At 44.1% G+C, this 18,966-nt stretch overlaps 1 protein-coding gene across 11 annotated transcripts in view; it reads left to right on the top strand.

Moving 5' to 3' along the window:
- The window catches only part of LOC125408772 (myomegalin-like), a 211,805-nt gene that overhangs the window by 93,313 nt on the left and 99,526 nt on the right, over positions 1 to 18,966 (top strand). For all 11 annotated transcript variants that reach the window (XM_048447403.3, XM_048447446.3, XM_048447367.3 and 8 more), the window contains 4 exons: positions 9,326 to 9,402; positions 12,571 to 12,694; positions 12,878 to 13,053; positions 13,332 to 13,449. In XM_048447403.3, coding sequence (XP_048303360.3) covers positions 9,326 to 9,402; positions 12,571 to 12,694; positions 12,878 to 13,053; positions 13,332 to 13,449 — 495 coding nt within the window. The remainder of the gene's footprint in view (positions 1 to 9,325; positions 9,403 to 12,570; positions 12,695 to 12,877; positions 13,054 to 13,331; positions 13,450 to 18,966) is intronic.

Consider the following 18,966-nt stretch of genomic DNA (forward strand, 5'->3'; position numbering starts at 1 on the left):
GGAACCCTGCTGGCTAGCTGTCTCTCATTCACATAGCATACTGGCAGGGTTATGATAGTTTATTTTAGGCAGGAGGGAAAAGGTCCCAATTTGAATGAATCAAATGTTTACAAAGCTTTGGGATGAATCCTATGACCCGGAACTGTTAATGTCTGCACCCACTGGAGTCCTATGACCCAGAACTGTTAATGTCTGCGCCCTCTGGAGTTCTTGAGTTCTAGTTTTGCTTTGAAACTTTGTGACTAAAAGGAAAATTTACTTAGAAAAGAATTCCTTCAGAAACTACTAAACTCTTGGGATCATACAGGCACCACCACCTCGTACTGCAGTCAGAAGGATAGAATTCTTTATGCAGTGGTGGCACACGCCTTTAATCCCAGCACTCGGGAGGCAGAGGCAGGTGGATCTCTGTGAGTTCGAGGCCAGCCTGATCTACAGAGCGAGTTTCAGGACAGCCAGGGCTGTTACACAGGGAAAACCTATCTCCAAAAAAAATTAGAATTCCTTACAAAAATACTGTGTGCTGTACTGTCTTCTGCAGAGATGTGATGTTGTCCCAGTATAATCAAAGAAGCCAGGGAAAAGGAACTTATTCACTTACTAGAAAGGGTGTGAAGCCCGTGCATTAACAGCTACTTCTCACTGGGGTGGACAGAACGGTCGAAGGCTCTCATGAAAGCTCAAACCTTTCCTCCCACCAAGCTATTTCTGTTTGAGTTGCTTGAATTTACAGGATTGGTTAGGGTTGGATTTTGCTACGTTTATTTTTGTCCCAAATAATGACTCGTTTGTAGCAGGCCTGCTCCTCTCTGGCTTCTTTATTTCCAAACGTGCAGTAGGTTCCCTGAAGGCTGACCTGACTTGCCCCTTGCTGCACAGAGACCTCACTGAGCTCGAGTCTGTGAGGCCAAGAAAAGCCCTTCAGTTTGGCAACTTTAATCTCCAATGAAGATCGTACTCTCTGATTTTATCATGCATGCTGACATGCTGTCAGTGTTTTTTCTCTCTTTCTCATATGTATACATATATCTGTATACACACATATACATATACAGATATATACATGTGTGCATAAGTAGACTACATATGTGTGTATATATGTGTGTGTATGTGTGCATGTGTGTGACATAAGTCATGGTCCCTATCATTAAAAACTGGAAGATATCAGCATACACACACACACACACACACACACACACACACACACACACACACACACAGGACCCTGCAGTTTAATACCCAAACAAAAATGCAATAAAAGACCGTTGAAAAATGTTTTTAAATATTCACTCCCTAAACTTACATGGAAAGATACCAAGGGCAAAGTACGTCTGTTAAAGCCTAGGGGGAGGGCAGATGCTTAAAATAACTGATGTAAGAAGGAGTGAGGTGGGTGCATTCTAGAAAGAGGCGTTGGATGGCCACAAGTCCTGGCTTGCTTGGGAGATTCCTGACTTTCACCTGTTGCCCATGCATCCTAACGACACCAAGCTCAGGATGGATGCTGGCTTCTCCTCATCTTGTACTGCAGTGAATCCCAATGAATGTCGGGTTTAGAAGGAGAGAAGACACCGCAGGCCGGGAGTGGCTCAGGCAGAGCCTTGGTGGCATTCCAGGACAGCTGCATGATTGGTTGCATGATCAGGAAGAGTCCTTGTTTCTGGAGGAAGGTGGCACCACTGAGCATGGAGGGGTCTTGGGACCTTGTCTCTCAGAACTCTGCTCAGAAAGATGCACTGCCAGATACTGACTGGTGGCGACGGCATGAACCTAAGTCAGAGCAAAGGGGGACCACCAGGCTGGGTAACCCCAGCAGGTATGAGAGAGGAAGCCAAGGTGACAATGGCAGTGAGGGGTGAGGTGACAGAACTTGCTCTCTGACTGGACGAGGTTGCAGGCTCCTCTTGAGACACATCTGACCTGCGAGTTATTTCTGCCTTTCTTCCTTGCATCTAGTTGTAGACTGGCTTCCTTCTGTTTGGGAGGTGCTCAGAGGTGGGCTTCTTCTCTCTGCTCATCAGTATCGGGAAACAGACGGAGCACCACCGTTTTCTGTGACGCGGAGGGCTGGAAGAAGCTGATGAAGGGAGCCAGATGGTCTTTGCTATGACTCTAGGTAATTCCAGAAAGGAAAAAGAAAACAATGCAAAGAATCTAAGTGCTTATCTTGTATTGAAAACTCCCTCTTTGACTTTATGGGAGATTCAAAATGTGCACAAAGATAAAGAGGACAGTATTTTCTGTGTCCCTGCTCCACGTCCTGGGGACATCGTCCCCAGCTTCAGCAGTTCCCTGGGAACCTCACTGCAATGCCCTTTCTTCTCCTGTTCTCAGCTTCCTACCGCAACTCTCAGACATCATACAACCTTGCCTGGCAACGGGTCAGAAGAGACCTCTAATAAGTTCTTTCTTCAAAACATAAGCACCATAGCGTTATTATACACAGAGTTTGAAGGCGCTTCCTTAACACCAGCTGATATTCAATCCATACTCAATGTCCTCTGCCAAGTGTTCGTGTTCAGAGCTCCATACCTTCATGTATCTGAGCTTCCTTGTAGCGCGGAGGAGTAGACCGTTGACCTTTGACCCTTTCAGGGGAAAGAGGAGGAAAGTGAGACAGGAGAGGAGGCAGGCATCCAGTTTATTTAACCCTTTGTCTGCAGTGAGCACAGAGAACACCACTTAGAGAGTGCTCCCAGATTAAAACAGGAAATCTTTTAGTTTATATTTTAATTTGACATTTTTCATGTATGTGTGGTGTGATGTGCATGTGGTGTGTGTGTGTACGTATGCACACATGTGTGTATGCACATGCATATGGAGGCCTGTGTTTGATGCAGGAAATCATCCTCCATCACCCTTCTACCTCAGTCATCAAGATAAGGTCCCTCAATCAATCACAGAGCTCACCCGCATGGCGAGTCTTGCTAGTGAGCTTGCTCTGGGGAAAACCCTTTGCTTTTGTCTTCCAGGGTTAGGATTATAGATGCCACCATGCCATCTGCCATTGATTTGAGTTTCCAGGATTTCAAACTCTAGTCCTTGGGCTCTCAACACAAGCCCTTTAACCACTGAGCCATCTCCTAGCCCCATATTGTTAAGACTTTAAATTAAAGGATTTTTCATTCAGTCTCACAGTGTTATCCTACATCTCTGCTTTAGATAGCAGAACTCAGTCTATGAAATGAGACTTGAATTTGCAATGTAAATTTTAAGCATGGGATTGCTGGTAATGCAAGAAGCTCCAAAGACCCAGGAGGCCTCTCGCTCTGAGCTTTTTATTAGACATAATCACATGCAAAGATTCTATACAATCATTATACTGTGCTTGCAAGGAGTGGAAGGCTTTGCTTATACATGACCAGGACAAGGACGCGCAGATAGAAAAACATATAGGAACATAACAAACCTTGTCCATCCTAAGAAATAACACCTCCCCAGATCCTTGTCCATCCTAAGAAATAGCTGCCATGAAGATCATTCCCTCTGTCCATCTGTCCATCAGTCTCTTGTTAGTGTGCCCACTTGTTGGATTTATTCTGCCATGAATTGTGCTGGGAAATTTTTTGAAAGCATTATTTTTAAGAAAGATGATTGTACTGTGAATTACATGAGCAGCCAACCCATTTCGAGCTCAGGCGGAAGACCTAGGAAGAGTGAGCTGACTGGCCACGCTGCTGTTTCTCTTTACCTCAGTCCCAGGTGAACTCCGAAGGAAATGCAGGCGGGAGATCATTTTTCCTAGAGAGCGGTGTTGACTGTGGATGGCCGTTGAGACTCTGCTGCAGTTTTGCCTAACACAGCACACTGCAGATCACGGCAAATGTTGTCCAAGTCTGATCAGTGTCAGCCCTGGCTTCTGATTCTGCGTGCTGACATTGTGATGGAGCCTAACGGCTTTCTTATTTGACTTCAGCTTCAGCACTGAAAACTTTGCTCGAGTTAGTTGGGTGGATATTCTTTTTGGGGGCACACAGCAAAAGAGTTGACTCACCCCCTTCCCACCCCAGCTCCCCTTTCTTTGGTATATAAATTTCCCTAGATCTCTCTTTTTGTTGTTGTTTTGTTTTCCTTTTTTTTTCTTTCCTGAGACAGGATTTCTCTATGTAAAAGTCCTAGCTAGCTGTCCTGGAACTAGCTGTAGACCAGGCTGGCCTTGAACTCACAGAGATCCGCCTGCCTCTGCCTCCCAAGTGCTGGGATTAAAGTCTGATTTCTCTAGACTTGTTCCTGCAACTCTGACGAGATCTGCTGATATGATAAGCAAATATAGTTTGAGACCTACTTACACTATACTTAGAATCTACACAAGAACACTTACATGTGGGCGTAGACAAACAGGGCCAACTGTGCCATCAATTATGGGAGATTCATAATTCTATACCCCTGCCCCCCTTTTCATTTCTCTTCACTACTTATCTCAGTAGACTAAAGTGAAGAGAGTTCAGGTTGGGAATTCATGCTCAGCTGCTTTTAGTGTAACAGTTTCCTCTCCATGATACGAAGTAGTCTACTATGTGATGGCATCTCATAGCTTCAGCTATCTCGGACAGGGCAGATCGTTACTCTCGTTGTCGGGAGTAGCCAGTGTTTTAAATGTTTACAGCATGCCAGCACTGTGCCTGCTTTTATACGTTATTTCATTTAGCCTTATTAATATCTTATGAGATTGGGACCACTCTAGTCCCCTCGACAGAGGAGAAGCCTAAGGGTTTTAGGGGCCAGGTACCTCTTCTGGCCTTGAACTCTGGCTGTCGCTGTTACATTTCTTCCATAAAGACTTTCAAAGATGGACTCCATGCAGCCCATTCTCTAACTGTGGTTTACCACAGGGCACTAAATCAGACAAAAGCGAGAATTGTTTCCAGAGCTGGTATCTGTCTGAAGCAGAGAAGCAAGTGCAGCAGGCTGCATTCTGTTTCTTTTACCTTAGAGGTCACCCTCCTGGTTTCAACTTCCTTAGCTGTAAAATAAAAGACCTGAAGTGAATGGTTGCCAAAGTCTTGGCTGGTGAACGCCTTCACACAGGGAGTGTCTGGCTGTGACTTGCACACCAACTCACTTAATCCTGCGAAATGGTCTTGGTTGTCTTCATTGATAAAGAAAGCAGCCACACAGCCCCTGAGGCTCAGAGTGCTTAGCTAGGCATGGTGGGAAGCATGGTGGGAACCTAGGCATTCTGGTTCTCTGTGACTTAGGACTGGTGTCCTCAGAACCTCCCACAGCCCCACATTCCTTGTAGGTGGGCTTGATTTGCTTTAGAACATGCAGATTTCGTGCAAAATTACTTACAGGAGACTTTTGGAAGCATTGTCTGCTGACCAGACCCTAACCCTAACCCTAACCCTAACCCTGACCCTAACCAATATCACAAGAACTGATCAGGTTATCTATGCATCCCAGGAATTTCCATTGGCTTTCCAGCTGTGAGATTTTGTTTATTTACTCAGCTTAATCTATCTGAGATGGCTCAGCAGATGTCGAGACTTACCCAATTTAGTTAAGTTAGCTGGGAATAAAGGCCATCATTGCCAGCTGGGTGGTGGACACCTTTAGTCTCCCAGAACTTGGGAGGCAGAGGCAGGTGGATCTCTGAGTTACAGCCCAACCTGACCCTACAGTGTGAGTTCCAGGACAACCAGAGCTACACAGAGAAACCCTGTCCCCCAAAACAAACCAACCAAAAACCATCATTGCCAATACTTCAAAAACATAGATTAAATTTGCTTTTATGTTAAAGTTAAAATCAGATTAGCAAAATGGCTGAGCAGGTAAAGGCCCCTGCCATAGAAGCACGAGGACCCAGAATTCATCCCCGGAATCCATGCAAAGGTAGAACGAGAAGAAACAGCTCCATTAAACCATCCTCTAACCTCCATGTGTGTCAAGACATGCATACACACGTCAGATACAACCAACAATAATAATAAAAGAAAAATTTTGAGAAGACTTCCACACATTTTACCCAATCTTCATCACTTTCTGAGCAGGGAAACATTAACAAAGTTTACCGAGTTCAACAACTGAGTCTGCTAGTAGCAGGAACAATAGTCATCTTAGGAGTCCTCTTTCTCAGCACCACGTTCGGAGGGCCAAATCCATGTGAAATACTATGATGTCAGAGAAAACAGACCGTCACTGTCCCCTGACGGTAATGTTGCAGTTGTTGTTGGTGACAATTATAAATATCATAATTATGGTATATATGTTAAAGCATCGTTCTGGGAGGCTGGGAACATGGCTCAGATGAAAAGTGTTTGCTGCCCAACCACAAGGACCTAAGTTCCGATCTCCGACACTCATGTAAAACTGAACTCAGTGGGGACAGGCTTCTAACCCCAGCTTCGGGGGAGACAGAGATACTGACCAGTCAGCCTAGCCTAGCTGGTGAGTTAGGCTCAGAGAGAGAGACCCTGTCTCAAAATACAAAGATGAAGAGCAACAAAAGATACCTGACATCAGCCTTGGACCTCCCCGTTCATACACATGTACCTGTATGCGCACACCATACACACACCACTAACATGCACACACATACACCATCGTAAATCCTTGGCACAGATAGTCCTTAGAATGCCACATGGGCTTGATATGAAACTATTGAGCCTTTTCCTCATAAAAATAAATTGAAATACTCTTTGCCAGTGCTTGATCTTGTTACAGGACTAGAATCGCCTATTGTTTTTTAATAAGAACAAATACAAACTGTTCAGTTTAATTTGAATATCCGAGCAGTGGCAATGCTTTACTATAACTTACCTACATCTTGCAAGGAAGATGCTTATGATTTAAAAACGATTTATTACTTATTTGAAATCCAATTTGAACTGGACAGTCTACAGCTTTAATTGTGAGTCATGGAACCCTAGTGTTACACTTCATGTAGTGTTCATGATGTGATAACTTCAACTTGGAAAGACCAAACTATCATTTTCTTCTTAAATTCTGTACTGCAAGCCTTGAAGAAATTGTGGTATTCTAATCTCATCTGACATCGACCTATGCTGTTCCTCAAGCCCAAAGCACAGACTGTCCCCTGTCATTCCTGCCAACATGTCAGCTAGACATTCACTAGCAAACAGGACCTAAAACACTGTGAGCCCAACTTCTTGCCTGCTAGAAAATGCTTACTAGCCCAAATATTTAAACCAGGCTTCCACTGTTCCCAGCTAGTATTCCCGTCTCACCCATCTTTTATGAGGCATGAGTTCTGAAATCTTTAATAAGTATCATATGATGTCTTTGTGTTGCCTTTGACACCAAGAAGTTGGTGGCTGGTACGCAGGTATCAGAATAAAATCTGTCGCACTGCTCTGGCACCCCTGGTGTGTGTACCTTCCCTGTACTTCGGCTGCTTTGCTGGTCTTTGGCCAGTGGCCTCTTCACTCTTGTTTCCCCTTGTACTCATTGAATTTTTAAAAATTATTTTGTCTTTGAGATTATAATACAACGACACTGTTTACCCTTTCTCTTTCCTCCCCTCAAATCCTCCCATCTACCCTTACTTGCTCTCTTTCAAATGCATGGCCTCTTTTTTTTTTTTTATAAATTGCTGTTACATGCTTATGTGTATGTAAACAAACACACAAATATATATATATATATATATTCCTAAATACATAACTACAACCTACTCGGTCTGTATAATGTTATTTGTATGTTTCTAGGACTGACCATTTGGTATTGAGGAACCAGTTGGTGTTGGTGTGCTCTTTCCCAGGGAAGACTTTCTCCTGCTCTCTGCATTCCTTGGTTGCCTGTAGTTCTTTGTGTAGGGCTGAGGCTGTGGTCTTTCCTCCATCCGCCTTAGCGAGCCTATTGTTGTTGCCCTTGTTCAGCTCACGTTTAGGCGTTCATGCTGTGAGACTTTCTGGGTGTATCTTCCGACATGACTGGTGAGTCTCTGATTGCCACTGGCTCCCCTCCAGTTTTCTTCACACGGCTTTCACAAATCTGCTGCATCCCTTCTTCGTCCCTTTGTGTATTTCACATGTGTATATGTGTGACATATGTAAAGGAATGCATATATGTGTGGGAGAACATGGCCCAGGAGGAAGCCAGTCTGAGGTTTGCTCTGTCACTCTGTTTTATTTCCTGGAGCAGGATCTCTCACGGAACCTGGATCTGGCTTGATTGGCAGCTGCAAGTCCCGGATTCTGACATCTCCACTCCTCGTCTTCCTTCTCACCCCTTCACCTCTGTTTCTCCATGCTAGAGTCACAGACACACACATGACCTCACCAGTTATTTTACACGGGTGCTGAGGATATGTTCTTAGGTCCTCATGCTTCTACAGAAGTATTGTTAGCCACCGAGCCCCCTCCTGGCTTCGCTAGTGTTGTCTATTGATTTCCCATTCCTCATATACAGCAGGCTGTTTAATCTGCAGGGGACACACCATGCAAACATAACTAAATCTTTGTCCCTACTTTACAGGCATTCCTCTATTCCCTTCTTCTGCTTGCCAAAATCTTACTTGTTGCTGCCTTACCCCAATAAGAATCGTTCCCGACATAGATCCACCACCGAAGACCACTAAATTTATAACAATACAATTGCATAATAAAATTTATGATACTGTTTTTAAAACACACACAATTTTTTTCCTTAAATAATTAAACCCAGGGCTGGGAGACAGTTTAGTCGGGATAATACTTGTCATGTAGACATGATGACCTGAGTTTGATTACCAGCACCTACTCCAAAAAAATTAAATAAAATAGAAAAGGCGGTGTGGTGGTTTATACAGGTAATCCCAGGGGAAAGTCGGTGTGGTGGTTTACACAGATAATCCCAGGGGAAAGCCGGTGTGGTAGGTGACACCGGTAATCGGAGAGACTGAGACAGGTGGATTTCTGGAGCCCACTGGCCAGACAGTTTAGCCTAACCTAGAAGAGTTCCAAAGTAGTGAGAAGCCTTACCTCAAAGGAGGTAGATAGCTCCTGAGGAATGACTCTTGGTGCCCTCTGACCTCTGTTGTATACCTGCACATGCCCATGCACCCACCCACAGGAACACACATAACTAACCCCCTTCACATTTTAAAGCATATTGTCGCCTATAGTGGCAGGAAATGTTTGTTTTGCTATGTATCTTTCCTCTAACGTTTTTAGATAGCTGATGGTCTAGGGCATCATTGGTCATCCAGAGGCAGTGACTGACAGGCAGGAAGAGCAGCAACAGGGAATCTCGGAACTGAAGAACTTGTTTACAGATCCATCTGGATGTCCACGTATGCCGAGGGTCTGCAAAGGACTGCGAGGCTGCGTGGACCAGAGCTGAAGTCAAATAGGCTAATGACGGTTAATGTCTGTGTGCTTTGCAGAATATTGAGCTGAAGATTGAGGTGGAGAGCCTGAAACGAGAACTCCGGGACAGGAAGCAGCACCTGGAGAAGACACGGTGAGTTGCAGGTCAAACTCTGTGCCGAGCAGCGTGTGCATAGGAGCTCCATCCTGCCCCAGCTCCATCCTGCCCCAGCTCCATCCTGCCCCAGCTCTGTCCTGCCCCGAGCTCCGGCTCACTTACCAGAGAGGAATGGATTCAGGTGCAAAGTCCTGAACCTTCACATTGGAATGCAGGTCTTATTGGGATGTGAAGCCGTGAATTTCATATTTCCTTGGATGCATCTGTTTCTTAGTCGGCTGCACCTTGCCGTGAATGGGTGAGTCTCGCAGAGCTGAGACTGCAAATTTCCTGCTAGAGAGGAAAGGACTAGTCAGGAGGCAGCGAGCGCTGAGTGTTTGCAAAGAATATTTGTCAGAAATGGTCAGTCAGTCTAAAACACAGAAACAAAAGCAAGAGCTGGCATAATGTCCAGGAAAAAGCATCATTCTCATGTTCTTCTGGTGGACATGGGCAGTATGACATTGATTTTGGTATGGTTTATTAATTTTCAAGGTAAAAAGACTCAGATAATCCCTAGAGGAACTCTATTCCTCATAAATAAAGGCACCCATGAAAGGATCATTCTTTGCAAAGGCAGAAAACTTGAAGCCAACACCCACTAGTTGGCCAATGGCTGAACAGTCCATCTGTCCTGTGGCCTATTACACAGCTGTTAAAAAGCATGCCCTCTGTCTGTTCTGGCAGAAAGCCCTTGCTTGGGTAAGTAAAGAGGAGGAGCGCTGAGCGCTGTTCACAAGTCTCGTGGGGTAAACGGGTGTCCTAGTTTGGTGCCCTGTTGCTGTGATAAGTCATTGACCAAAGCTAATTTGGATTGGAAAGAATGTACTTTGTCAGGCAACAGTTATTACTAGAGGAAGTCAGACGGGAATTCAAGGCAGGAGCTGAAGAGGCTGTGGAAGAATGCTGCTTACTGACTTGATTAGCTAAATTCCTTTTACAACCCAGGACCACTGGCCCAGGAATAATACCGCCCACCTCCTACATCAACTAGCAATTAAGAAAATGCCCTGCAGGGCGGTGGTGGTGCATGCCTTTAATCCCAGCACTCAGGAGGCAGAGGCAGGCGAATCTCTGTCAGTTCGAGGCCAGTCTACAAGAGCTAGTTCCAGGACAGGCTCCAAAACTACAGTGAAACCCTGTCTCATAAAAACAAAAAAGAAAGAAAGAAAAAAGGAAAATGCCCCTATAGACACGCCCACAGGCTGATTCAATGGAGAAAATGCCTCAGTTGAAATTCACTCTTCAAAGGGCAAGTATATTACATAGACAACTGAAACCAATATGGCCATATATTTGCTTTATTATGCATAGAAAACAAACAAACAAACCTGGAGGGTTGCAAACAAACTCTTGAAAACCACTTTCTTTAAGGGAGTAAAGGGAGTTTTCTTCTAGTGGGAAGGAAACTATTTTCCCCCCTTTTATATACTTTTGTCAGGATGGTTAGTTACTCTAGCCATTTGCCATGGTTCATGCCTGCCAGCCTAGTACTCGGGAGGCTGAGACAGGAGGATCAGGAGTTTAAGGCCAACCAGACTATGTAGCAAAGTCTTGCTGAGGCAGACTATGCAATGAAACATTGTCTCAATAAATGAAAAGAAGGTTAATTTTGTAATTTGTGGTTTCTGTCATTGTTAAAAACCAGGTTTAAGTGATTGGTGGTGTAATATATTCTGTGATCCAAATATGTTCAATGTGATCTGATAACCCCTTTGTATCTATAGCATGGCTTGGGTTTTAAGATAGCTAGTTAGATCAGAATTCTGAAAGTCATCTTCAGGTATATGTAAGATGTTGGCATTACTAAATAACAAAGAAATAAATAAAAGGATTTTCTTATTAGGGTGGAATCTTTGGTGGTATGTGTTAAGAAAACTTGCCTGCTTTTGTACACTCTAGAAAACAATGTAGCAAAACATTTTAAGAGTTCTGTAACATTTAAAAATTGTTATATCATTTTTATATCTACTTTGATAAGGGTGACAACTTTTCTAAAATATGAAGAATAGGGATATAGGGAGTTGAATTTATCTCCGGTGATGAAAATGTCCCCCATTCTCTAAAGCTCCTAGTCCTGGACAATCAGGTGACTTCCTCAAGGGTTGCGGGGCTAAAGGAGAAGCTGATTCCCTACAGTCGCCACTGTTGGATGCTTAGGTTATTTCTTTGACTTTTGTCTCTTCCTACTTCACAAAGGCTACATAATGCCAACACCAAAAGATGGGTCTAGCTTCTGGAATTGTGCTGATTAGCACCCACTAAAATCCAAGGAATTCTGCAATCTCTGGGAACAACCAATTTATCTCCATGGAAACAGCCTTCTGGTCTAAATATTAAAGCACACTAGACTTGGTGGTTGATAAGCCTATGATTTAATGCAGTTCTACACTCTGAGAACAAGAAGATGGTTCATGGTTCCCAAAAATGGTTTAAAACACAAACAAAACCGAACCGGAATTAAGATACCTCAGCACCTGATCTGGGCCCCCAGATTTCTAATCCTCAAATAGCCAAGGACAGCTGTCGTTCCCTATAAATAAACCGGTGATACCTTACCCCTTTCATGCTGGTGCCTGGACAACCATTCCTAGGGATATCAGAGCAGCCACATGCAGCCAGAACCAGAGTGTACCCAGATTAAATATCTGCTCTCTGCCTGGGACCTGGAACACTCGACAGAACTCTGTAGAGGTGTCCCAGATTCAGGAAAGGCCCTCCATCCATTCCTGATTGGAAAGGAGGGTGTTTCTGTGGCTGCCCAAAAGAATATCATATCCTAGCAACCTAAATGGGATGAGTATTTAAAACCCAAACAGCAGGGATGCAGGCTGCTAGCAAATCCCTCTAGGAGAGTCCTTTAAATGGGAAAGTCCGTGACTGCGATCCTAGCTGCTGACTCCTTGCCTCTGCCATGAGCTTCTTCCGAAGCTATTGCAGTCATGGCAATCTCAGGGCAGCAGACCTACCCTGCTTAACAAGGAAGAACAAAGCTAGAGGTCCTAAAAGGTCAGATGCAAAGGCTGGACAGTGGGTCCTGGGAACAGCGCCACAGCCCAGATCCTCTTTCCCCTCCCCGTGTGAGCGCATGACTGGAGCAGTTTGAGGCTGCTCATGAAGCCCGGTGTCTGCTCTAATTAGCAAATGCTATGTATGTGGTCTTAGGGCTGATGTGGAGGATCTCAACAGCCAGAATGAAGCAGAGCTCCGGCGCCAGGTTGAGGAACGGCAGCAGGAGACAGAACATGTTTACGAGCTCCTAGAAAACAAGATCCAGCTGCTACAGGAGGTGAGGAGTGCCCACAGGTCTACAGCGACCAGGGCAAGTGGTCCCCCAGAGCCTCTTCCGGGTCACCCTATCTTCTGGCCCCTCTGATCTCCTTTTCTCCTCTCACCCATCAGAGCCCCTGTATCTTAGCACTCCGGACCTAGATGGGAGTAGACCACCGCTCAATTTCCCTTCTTTTCGCAGGAATCCAGACTAGCGAAGAATGAAGCCGCACGGATGGCAGCCCTGGTGGAGGTGGAGAAGGGGTGTAACCTGGAGCTCTCCGAGAAGCTGAAGGATGCAGCCAAGGACAGGGAAGATGCACCGGGAGACCGGGTGAAGCCTGACCAATACTCCGAAGCCCTGGCACAGCGGGACAGGTGGGTGTCTTTGGTGGTCTTTTTTCTTTGGCTGCCTTTTCCGTGTTCCCCAGGAGAACACACTGTAGCTATGTCGCTCCCCCTTTAAGTACTGATAGTGGGCTTTTCGCCCTATCTGAGATATCATGTCCCTCTGGACCAGATTTCTTAAAGTTGACTCTTCTGTGGCATCCAGTAAGAAAGGTCCCTAGTTTGCGGCAGGAGCCTAAGTAGAAACGAGTGAATAAGTAGTGGTCGAATGATTACACAAAGAGATTCCTTTCGTTTCTTTGGCCCAGGAGAATTGAAGAGCTGAGGCAGAGCTTGGCTGCCCAGGAGGGTCTCGTGGAACAGCTGTCTCAAGAGAAACAGAAACTGCTACATCTGCTGGAGGAGCCAGAGAGCATGGAGGTGCAGGTGAGGCTCGGGCTGGGTGGCCTGGATACCAGGTTCCTAGTTCCTTGAGCACTTGTTACTGGTTGGTATACCGCAAACCACTATCGCCGCTTACAACACAATGTATCTTTAGCATGCAAGGTTTCGTGTCAGAAATCTAGAAGAGGCTCCTCTGGGTCTCTGTTTAAAATCTCATGGGTCTGAACTGCAGGTACGGACTAGGTGGCTTATCTGGAGGTAGACCCTGGGGGAAGAATCTGTATCTAAGGTTCCGTGCAGCTCTGACAGAATTGATTTCTGTGAGGTAGTTCAAGTCACAGACTAAAGACAGTTGCCCCTGGGGCTGTAGAAATGACTCAGCCGTTAAGAACATTGCCTGTTCTTCCAAAGGTACTGAATTCAATTCCCAGCAACCGCATGGTGGCTCACAACCATCTGTCATGAGATCTGGTGCCCTCTTCTGGCCCGCAGGCAGACAGAATACTGTATACATACTAAATAAATAAATCTAAAAAATAAATTAAAATTAAAAAAAAAAGACAGTTACCCCTCCATCTCCTCGCCTCTGAAAATTCTGCTCACTTTTGTCATAGTTGACGTAGTTGCACAGGTGTGCAGTGAATTCCATCATGCTTGTCTGGCAATATTGTTAGAAGCAAATCTTTCTCTCTTACACCCCAAGGGGGCGGATAGTAAACAAAGGTATAGGTATCAGAGGATTATATGAACTCTCCCAGCAATGCTGAGGGATTTGTACCTGCAAACAATGCTCTTTTAAAAATAAGCTTTATTTTATATTTTTTGCTTTTTTGTCAAAAATCAGGTGTTCGTGGGTGTGCGGATTGATGTCTGGGTCTTTGATTCAGTTTTATTGGTCCTCCTGTCTGTTTTTATGCCAATACCAGGCTGTTTTCCGGACTGCAGCTCTGTAGTAGAGTTTGAAGTCAGGGTTTGTGATGCCTCCAGAATTTCTTTTATTGTACAAAATTGTTTTGGCTATCCTCCGTTTTTTGTTTTTCTGCATGAAGTTGAGTACTATTCTTTCGAGTCTGTGAAGAATTTTGCTGGGCATTGCATTGAATCAGTTTCTTTTTGGTAAGATTGCTATTTTTTACTATGTTAATTCTACCTCCCCAAGAGCATGGAAGATCTTTCCATTTCTGGCGTCTCCTTCAATTTCGTTCTTCAAGGATTTTAAAGTTCTTGTCATCTAGGTTTTCCACTTATTTAGTTAGAGTTACACCAAGATATTTTATGTTATTTGTGGCTATTGTGAACGGTGATGTTTCTCTGATTTCTTTCTCAGCCCATTTATCATATGTATAAAGGAAGGCTACTGATATTGTTGTTGTTTAGCTAATCTTCTATCCTGCTACATTATTGAAGGTGTTTATGAGTTGTCGAAGTTCCTTGATAGAAAGTTTTGGGTCGCTTATGGAAACTATCATATCATCAGAAATAGTGAGAGTTTGACTTCTTCTTTTCTAATTTATATCCCCTTTTGTTGTCTTATTGCTCTAGTTAGAACTTCAATTTCTATATTGAATAGATATGGAGAGAGTGGACAACCTTGTCTTGTTCCTGATTTCGGTGGAATCACTTTGAGTTTATCTCCATTTATTTTGATGTTGGCTGTTGGCTTGCTGTATATTGCCTTTATTATGTTTAAGTATGTTCCTTGTATCCCTGCTCTCTCCAAGACCTTTATCATGAAGGGATGTTGTATTTTGTTGAAGGCTTTTTCAGCATCTAATGAGATGATCATATATTTTTTTGTTTTTTTTTTTATAGTGGATTACATTGACAGATTTCTATATGTTTAACCATCCCTGCATCTCTGGGATGGAGCTGACTTGATCATGGTGGATGATTTTTCTGATGGGTTCTTGAATTTGTTTTGCCAGTATTTTATTGAGTCTTTTTACATAAGTGATATTGGTCTATATTTCTCTTTCTTAGTAATGTCTTTGTGTGGTTTAGATATGGGGGTAATTGCAGCCTCGTAAAACAATTTGCAATGTTCCTTCTGTTTCTACTGTGTGGAACAATTTGATGAGTATTGGTATTTGTTCTTCTTTGAAAACCTTGTAGAATTCTGAAGAAAGCATATTTAACAAATGGTGCTGGCATAACTGGATATCAACACGTAGAAGAATGAAACTAGGGCTGGAGAGACGGCTCAGAGGTTAAGAGCACTGATTGCTCTTCGGAGGTCCTGAGTTCAATCCCCAGCAACCACATGGTGGCTCACAACCATCTGTAATGAGATCTGGTGCCCTCTTCTGGCCTGCAGGCATACATGGAGGCTGAACACTCTGTACATAATAAATAAATAAATAAATCTTTAAAAAAAGGGGGGGAGGAACGAAACTAGATCTATATCTATCACCATGCACAAAACTTGAGTCCATATGGATCAAAGACCTCAACATAAAGCCAACCACACTGAACCTCATAGAAGAGTAAGTGGGATGTACAACGCATTGGCACAGGAGACCACTTCCTAAATATAACCTCAGTAGCACAGACACTGAGAGAAACAGTTAATAATTGGGACCTCCTGAAACTGAAGAGCTTCTGTAAAGCAAAGGACATGGTCAACAAGACAAAACGGCAGCCTACAGAGTGGGAAAAGATTTTCACCAACCCCACATCAGACAGAGAGTTGATCTCCAAACTACACAAAGAACTCAAGAAATTGGTCATCAAAAGAACAAATAATCCAATAAAAAAAATGGAGTACAGACCTAAACAGAGAACTCTCAACAGAGGAATCTAAAATGACTGAAAGACACTTAAGGAAATGTTCAACATCCTTAGTCATCAGAGAAATGCAAATCAAAACATCTCTGAGATTCCATCTTATACCTGTAAGAATGACCAAGATCAAAAACACTGATGACAACTTATGCTGGAGAGGTTGTGGGGAAAAGGAACACTCTTGCATTGCTGGTGGGGGTGTAAACTTGTACAACCACTTTGGAAATCAGTATGGCAGTATCTCAGAAAATTATGAAACAACCTTCCTCAAGACCCAGTAATACCACTTTTGGGTATATATCCAAAGGATATGTGCTCAACTATGTTCATAGCAGCATTATTTGTCACAGCTGGAACCTGGAAAAGCCTAAATGCCCCTCAACCAAAGAATAGATAAGAAAAATGTGGCACATTTACACAATTTAGTTACTACACAGCATAAAAAAAAATGGCATCCCGAAATTTGCAGTCAAATGGATGGATCTAAAAACCTTCATATTGAGTGAGGTAACCCAGACCCAGAAAGACAAATATAATATGTACTCACTCATAAGTGGCTTTTAGACATAAAGCGCAGAAAAACAGCCCACATTCACAACCCCAGAGAATCTTGACAACAGAGAGTAACCTAAAAGAGACATACTTAGATCTAATCTACATGGGAAGTAGAAAAAGACAAGATCTCCTGAGAAAATTGGGAGTGTGGAGATCATGGGAGAGGGTAGAGGTGGGGAGGGAAGAAGGGAAGCAGAGAAAAATATATAGCTCAATAAAAACAATAAAAAGAAAGGAAAAAAGACAATAGCAAGAAAAATGTAATTAATAAAAAATAAATAAAAACATTATACATCAAAACTAACCAGACCTACAACCTAAACAATTTAATGAAATTGTATCTGTAACAGGATCACAGGCCCTTTGTTCATCCTGCCTGGCTAGCAGAAACACAGAAATTGTATTAATTAAATTACTGCATGGCCATTATATCTAGCCTCTTCTTGGCCAACTCTCACATCCTGATCTAACTCATTTCTACAAATTTTTGTAACACCATGACTTACCATGAAGGTAAGGACGTAAGTCATGGAAGGATTCTAACCAGTGTCAGTCTCAGGCAGGAGCTTCATTGTCCCGCGCTACTGTCTCGCCAGCAAGAACGACGCAGGGCACGTAGGATCCTTCTGCAGAACAGCCTTTTAATGCATCTTGAGAGCGAAAGCATAAGCCGACATGGCAGAGACCCAGAGCGAGGCGAACCCAGCCCTTTTATAGGAAACAGTCCCCGCCTTGGACGTGTCACTCTCAGATTGGTCGGCTACCCATCATCCCAGATGACGCCTCGGGAGAGGCAGGGACTACAGCGTTGGAAATTTACCAACACATGCGCATTATCCTGTTCACCGGGCGGGGGAACCGGATGTCAGCGCCATCTTGCAATGGCGAATGTGGTTGCGGTCCTCTACATCTCCCCCTTTTTTTACTTCTTTGCAGAAAGGCAACTCCCTCAGAAGGCAGAGATAGAGGTCGCACTTCCCAAAGTGGAAACATTATAATGGGCTTGCATGGAATCTGCCCCTAGGTTCATGACACCTGGAACTTATCCGGCCTGCCCTCTGCCATTTTTCTGGGAAAGGGAATATACGGCAGGAAACCCTTATGCAGGGCGACATATCTCTCAGAGAGGGCCATTCTCTGTGCGATGCTCTTTAGCTCGACAGCCTTCAGGGCTAGCTAAGCCAAGCACTCCACCCTGTGCAATGGACAGAGGTGTCCTAGGGGTGCAGGAGCTGGTTGGCATAAACCTTACTGCTTCAGCATAGATAACCACATCAGTAGAGGTTCCCTGTTCCAGGGCAGCCAGCGCTTGTGCAATAACCACACTTTGTCCCTACGACTTTGGGATTTGAGTCAGCAGACCATCCAGAGGAGAAACACTGATCCTCAGCATAGGGCTGTTCCAAACATTCCCACCCCCACCCAATAAGCTTATAAATAGAAGGTAGGGGAGCCCCAGAGTCTTATTGGTTGTAAAATAAAAAAAAACGAGGAAACACTGCCACTCTATGGCTGACTGGTGTCGGCTTCAGGAAGGCTGAGAGTATCCCCCATCGCTGCTCCTTCGTAACCGTTGTCATCCATCCGCAAAATGGTAGGAGGAACAGAAGCCAAATCTTCAGGCGAGTCCGCGTGTTGTGGGTCACCCCTCACCGTTCGGGTCAGTCTTTCTGGCACCCAGAATGGATTTTCCTGGTCCTGCGGGAACACACAAACAGTTCCCCTGGATCTCAATAGGATGGGATCCGGGCCTTTCCATTCATTAGAAAACACATCTTTCCATATAACCAAATCCTTGGGCCGCTGCGGATCCGAACTATGTCGTGTTGCAGCATTCTGGCCATTATCATCCAGATTTAAAAAATTTATAGTGAACAGAGCCATGGCAATGGCTACTCTTGGTGTCGGGGGTAATTCCTTCAATATTCCCCCTTTTTGTTTAAGTAGATAAGATTTGAGTGTGCGATGTGCTCGCTCTACAATACCTTGCCCCTGGGGGTTATAAGGCAGGCCTGTAATGTGTGTGACTTGCATCTGTGCACAAAATTGTTTAAACTTTTGAGAAGTATAGGCAGGCCCATTATCCGTCTTTAAAGATGTGGGCTTGCCCCCAAGCACTCCATGCCTCAAGACAATGTTGAATGACATAAGAGGTTTTTTCTCCTGTAAGTGGTGTGGCATGAATAACGCCAGAGCATGTGTCAATTGACACATGCACATACT

This window comes from Myodes glareolus, chromosome 17 (assembly GCF_982192425.1).
Source record: "Myodes glareolus chromosome 17, mMyoGla1.1, whole genome shotgun sequence".
Lineage (NCBI taxonomy): Eukaryota > Metazoa > Chordata > Mammalia > Rodentia > Cricetidae > Myodes > Myodes glareolus.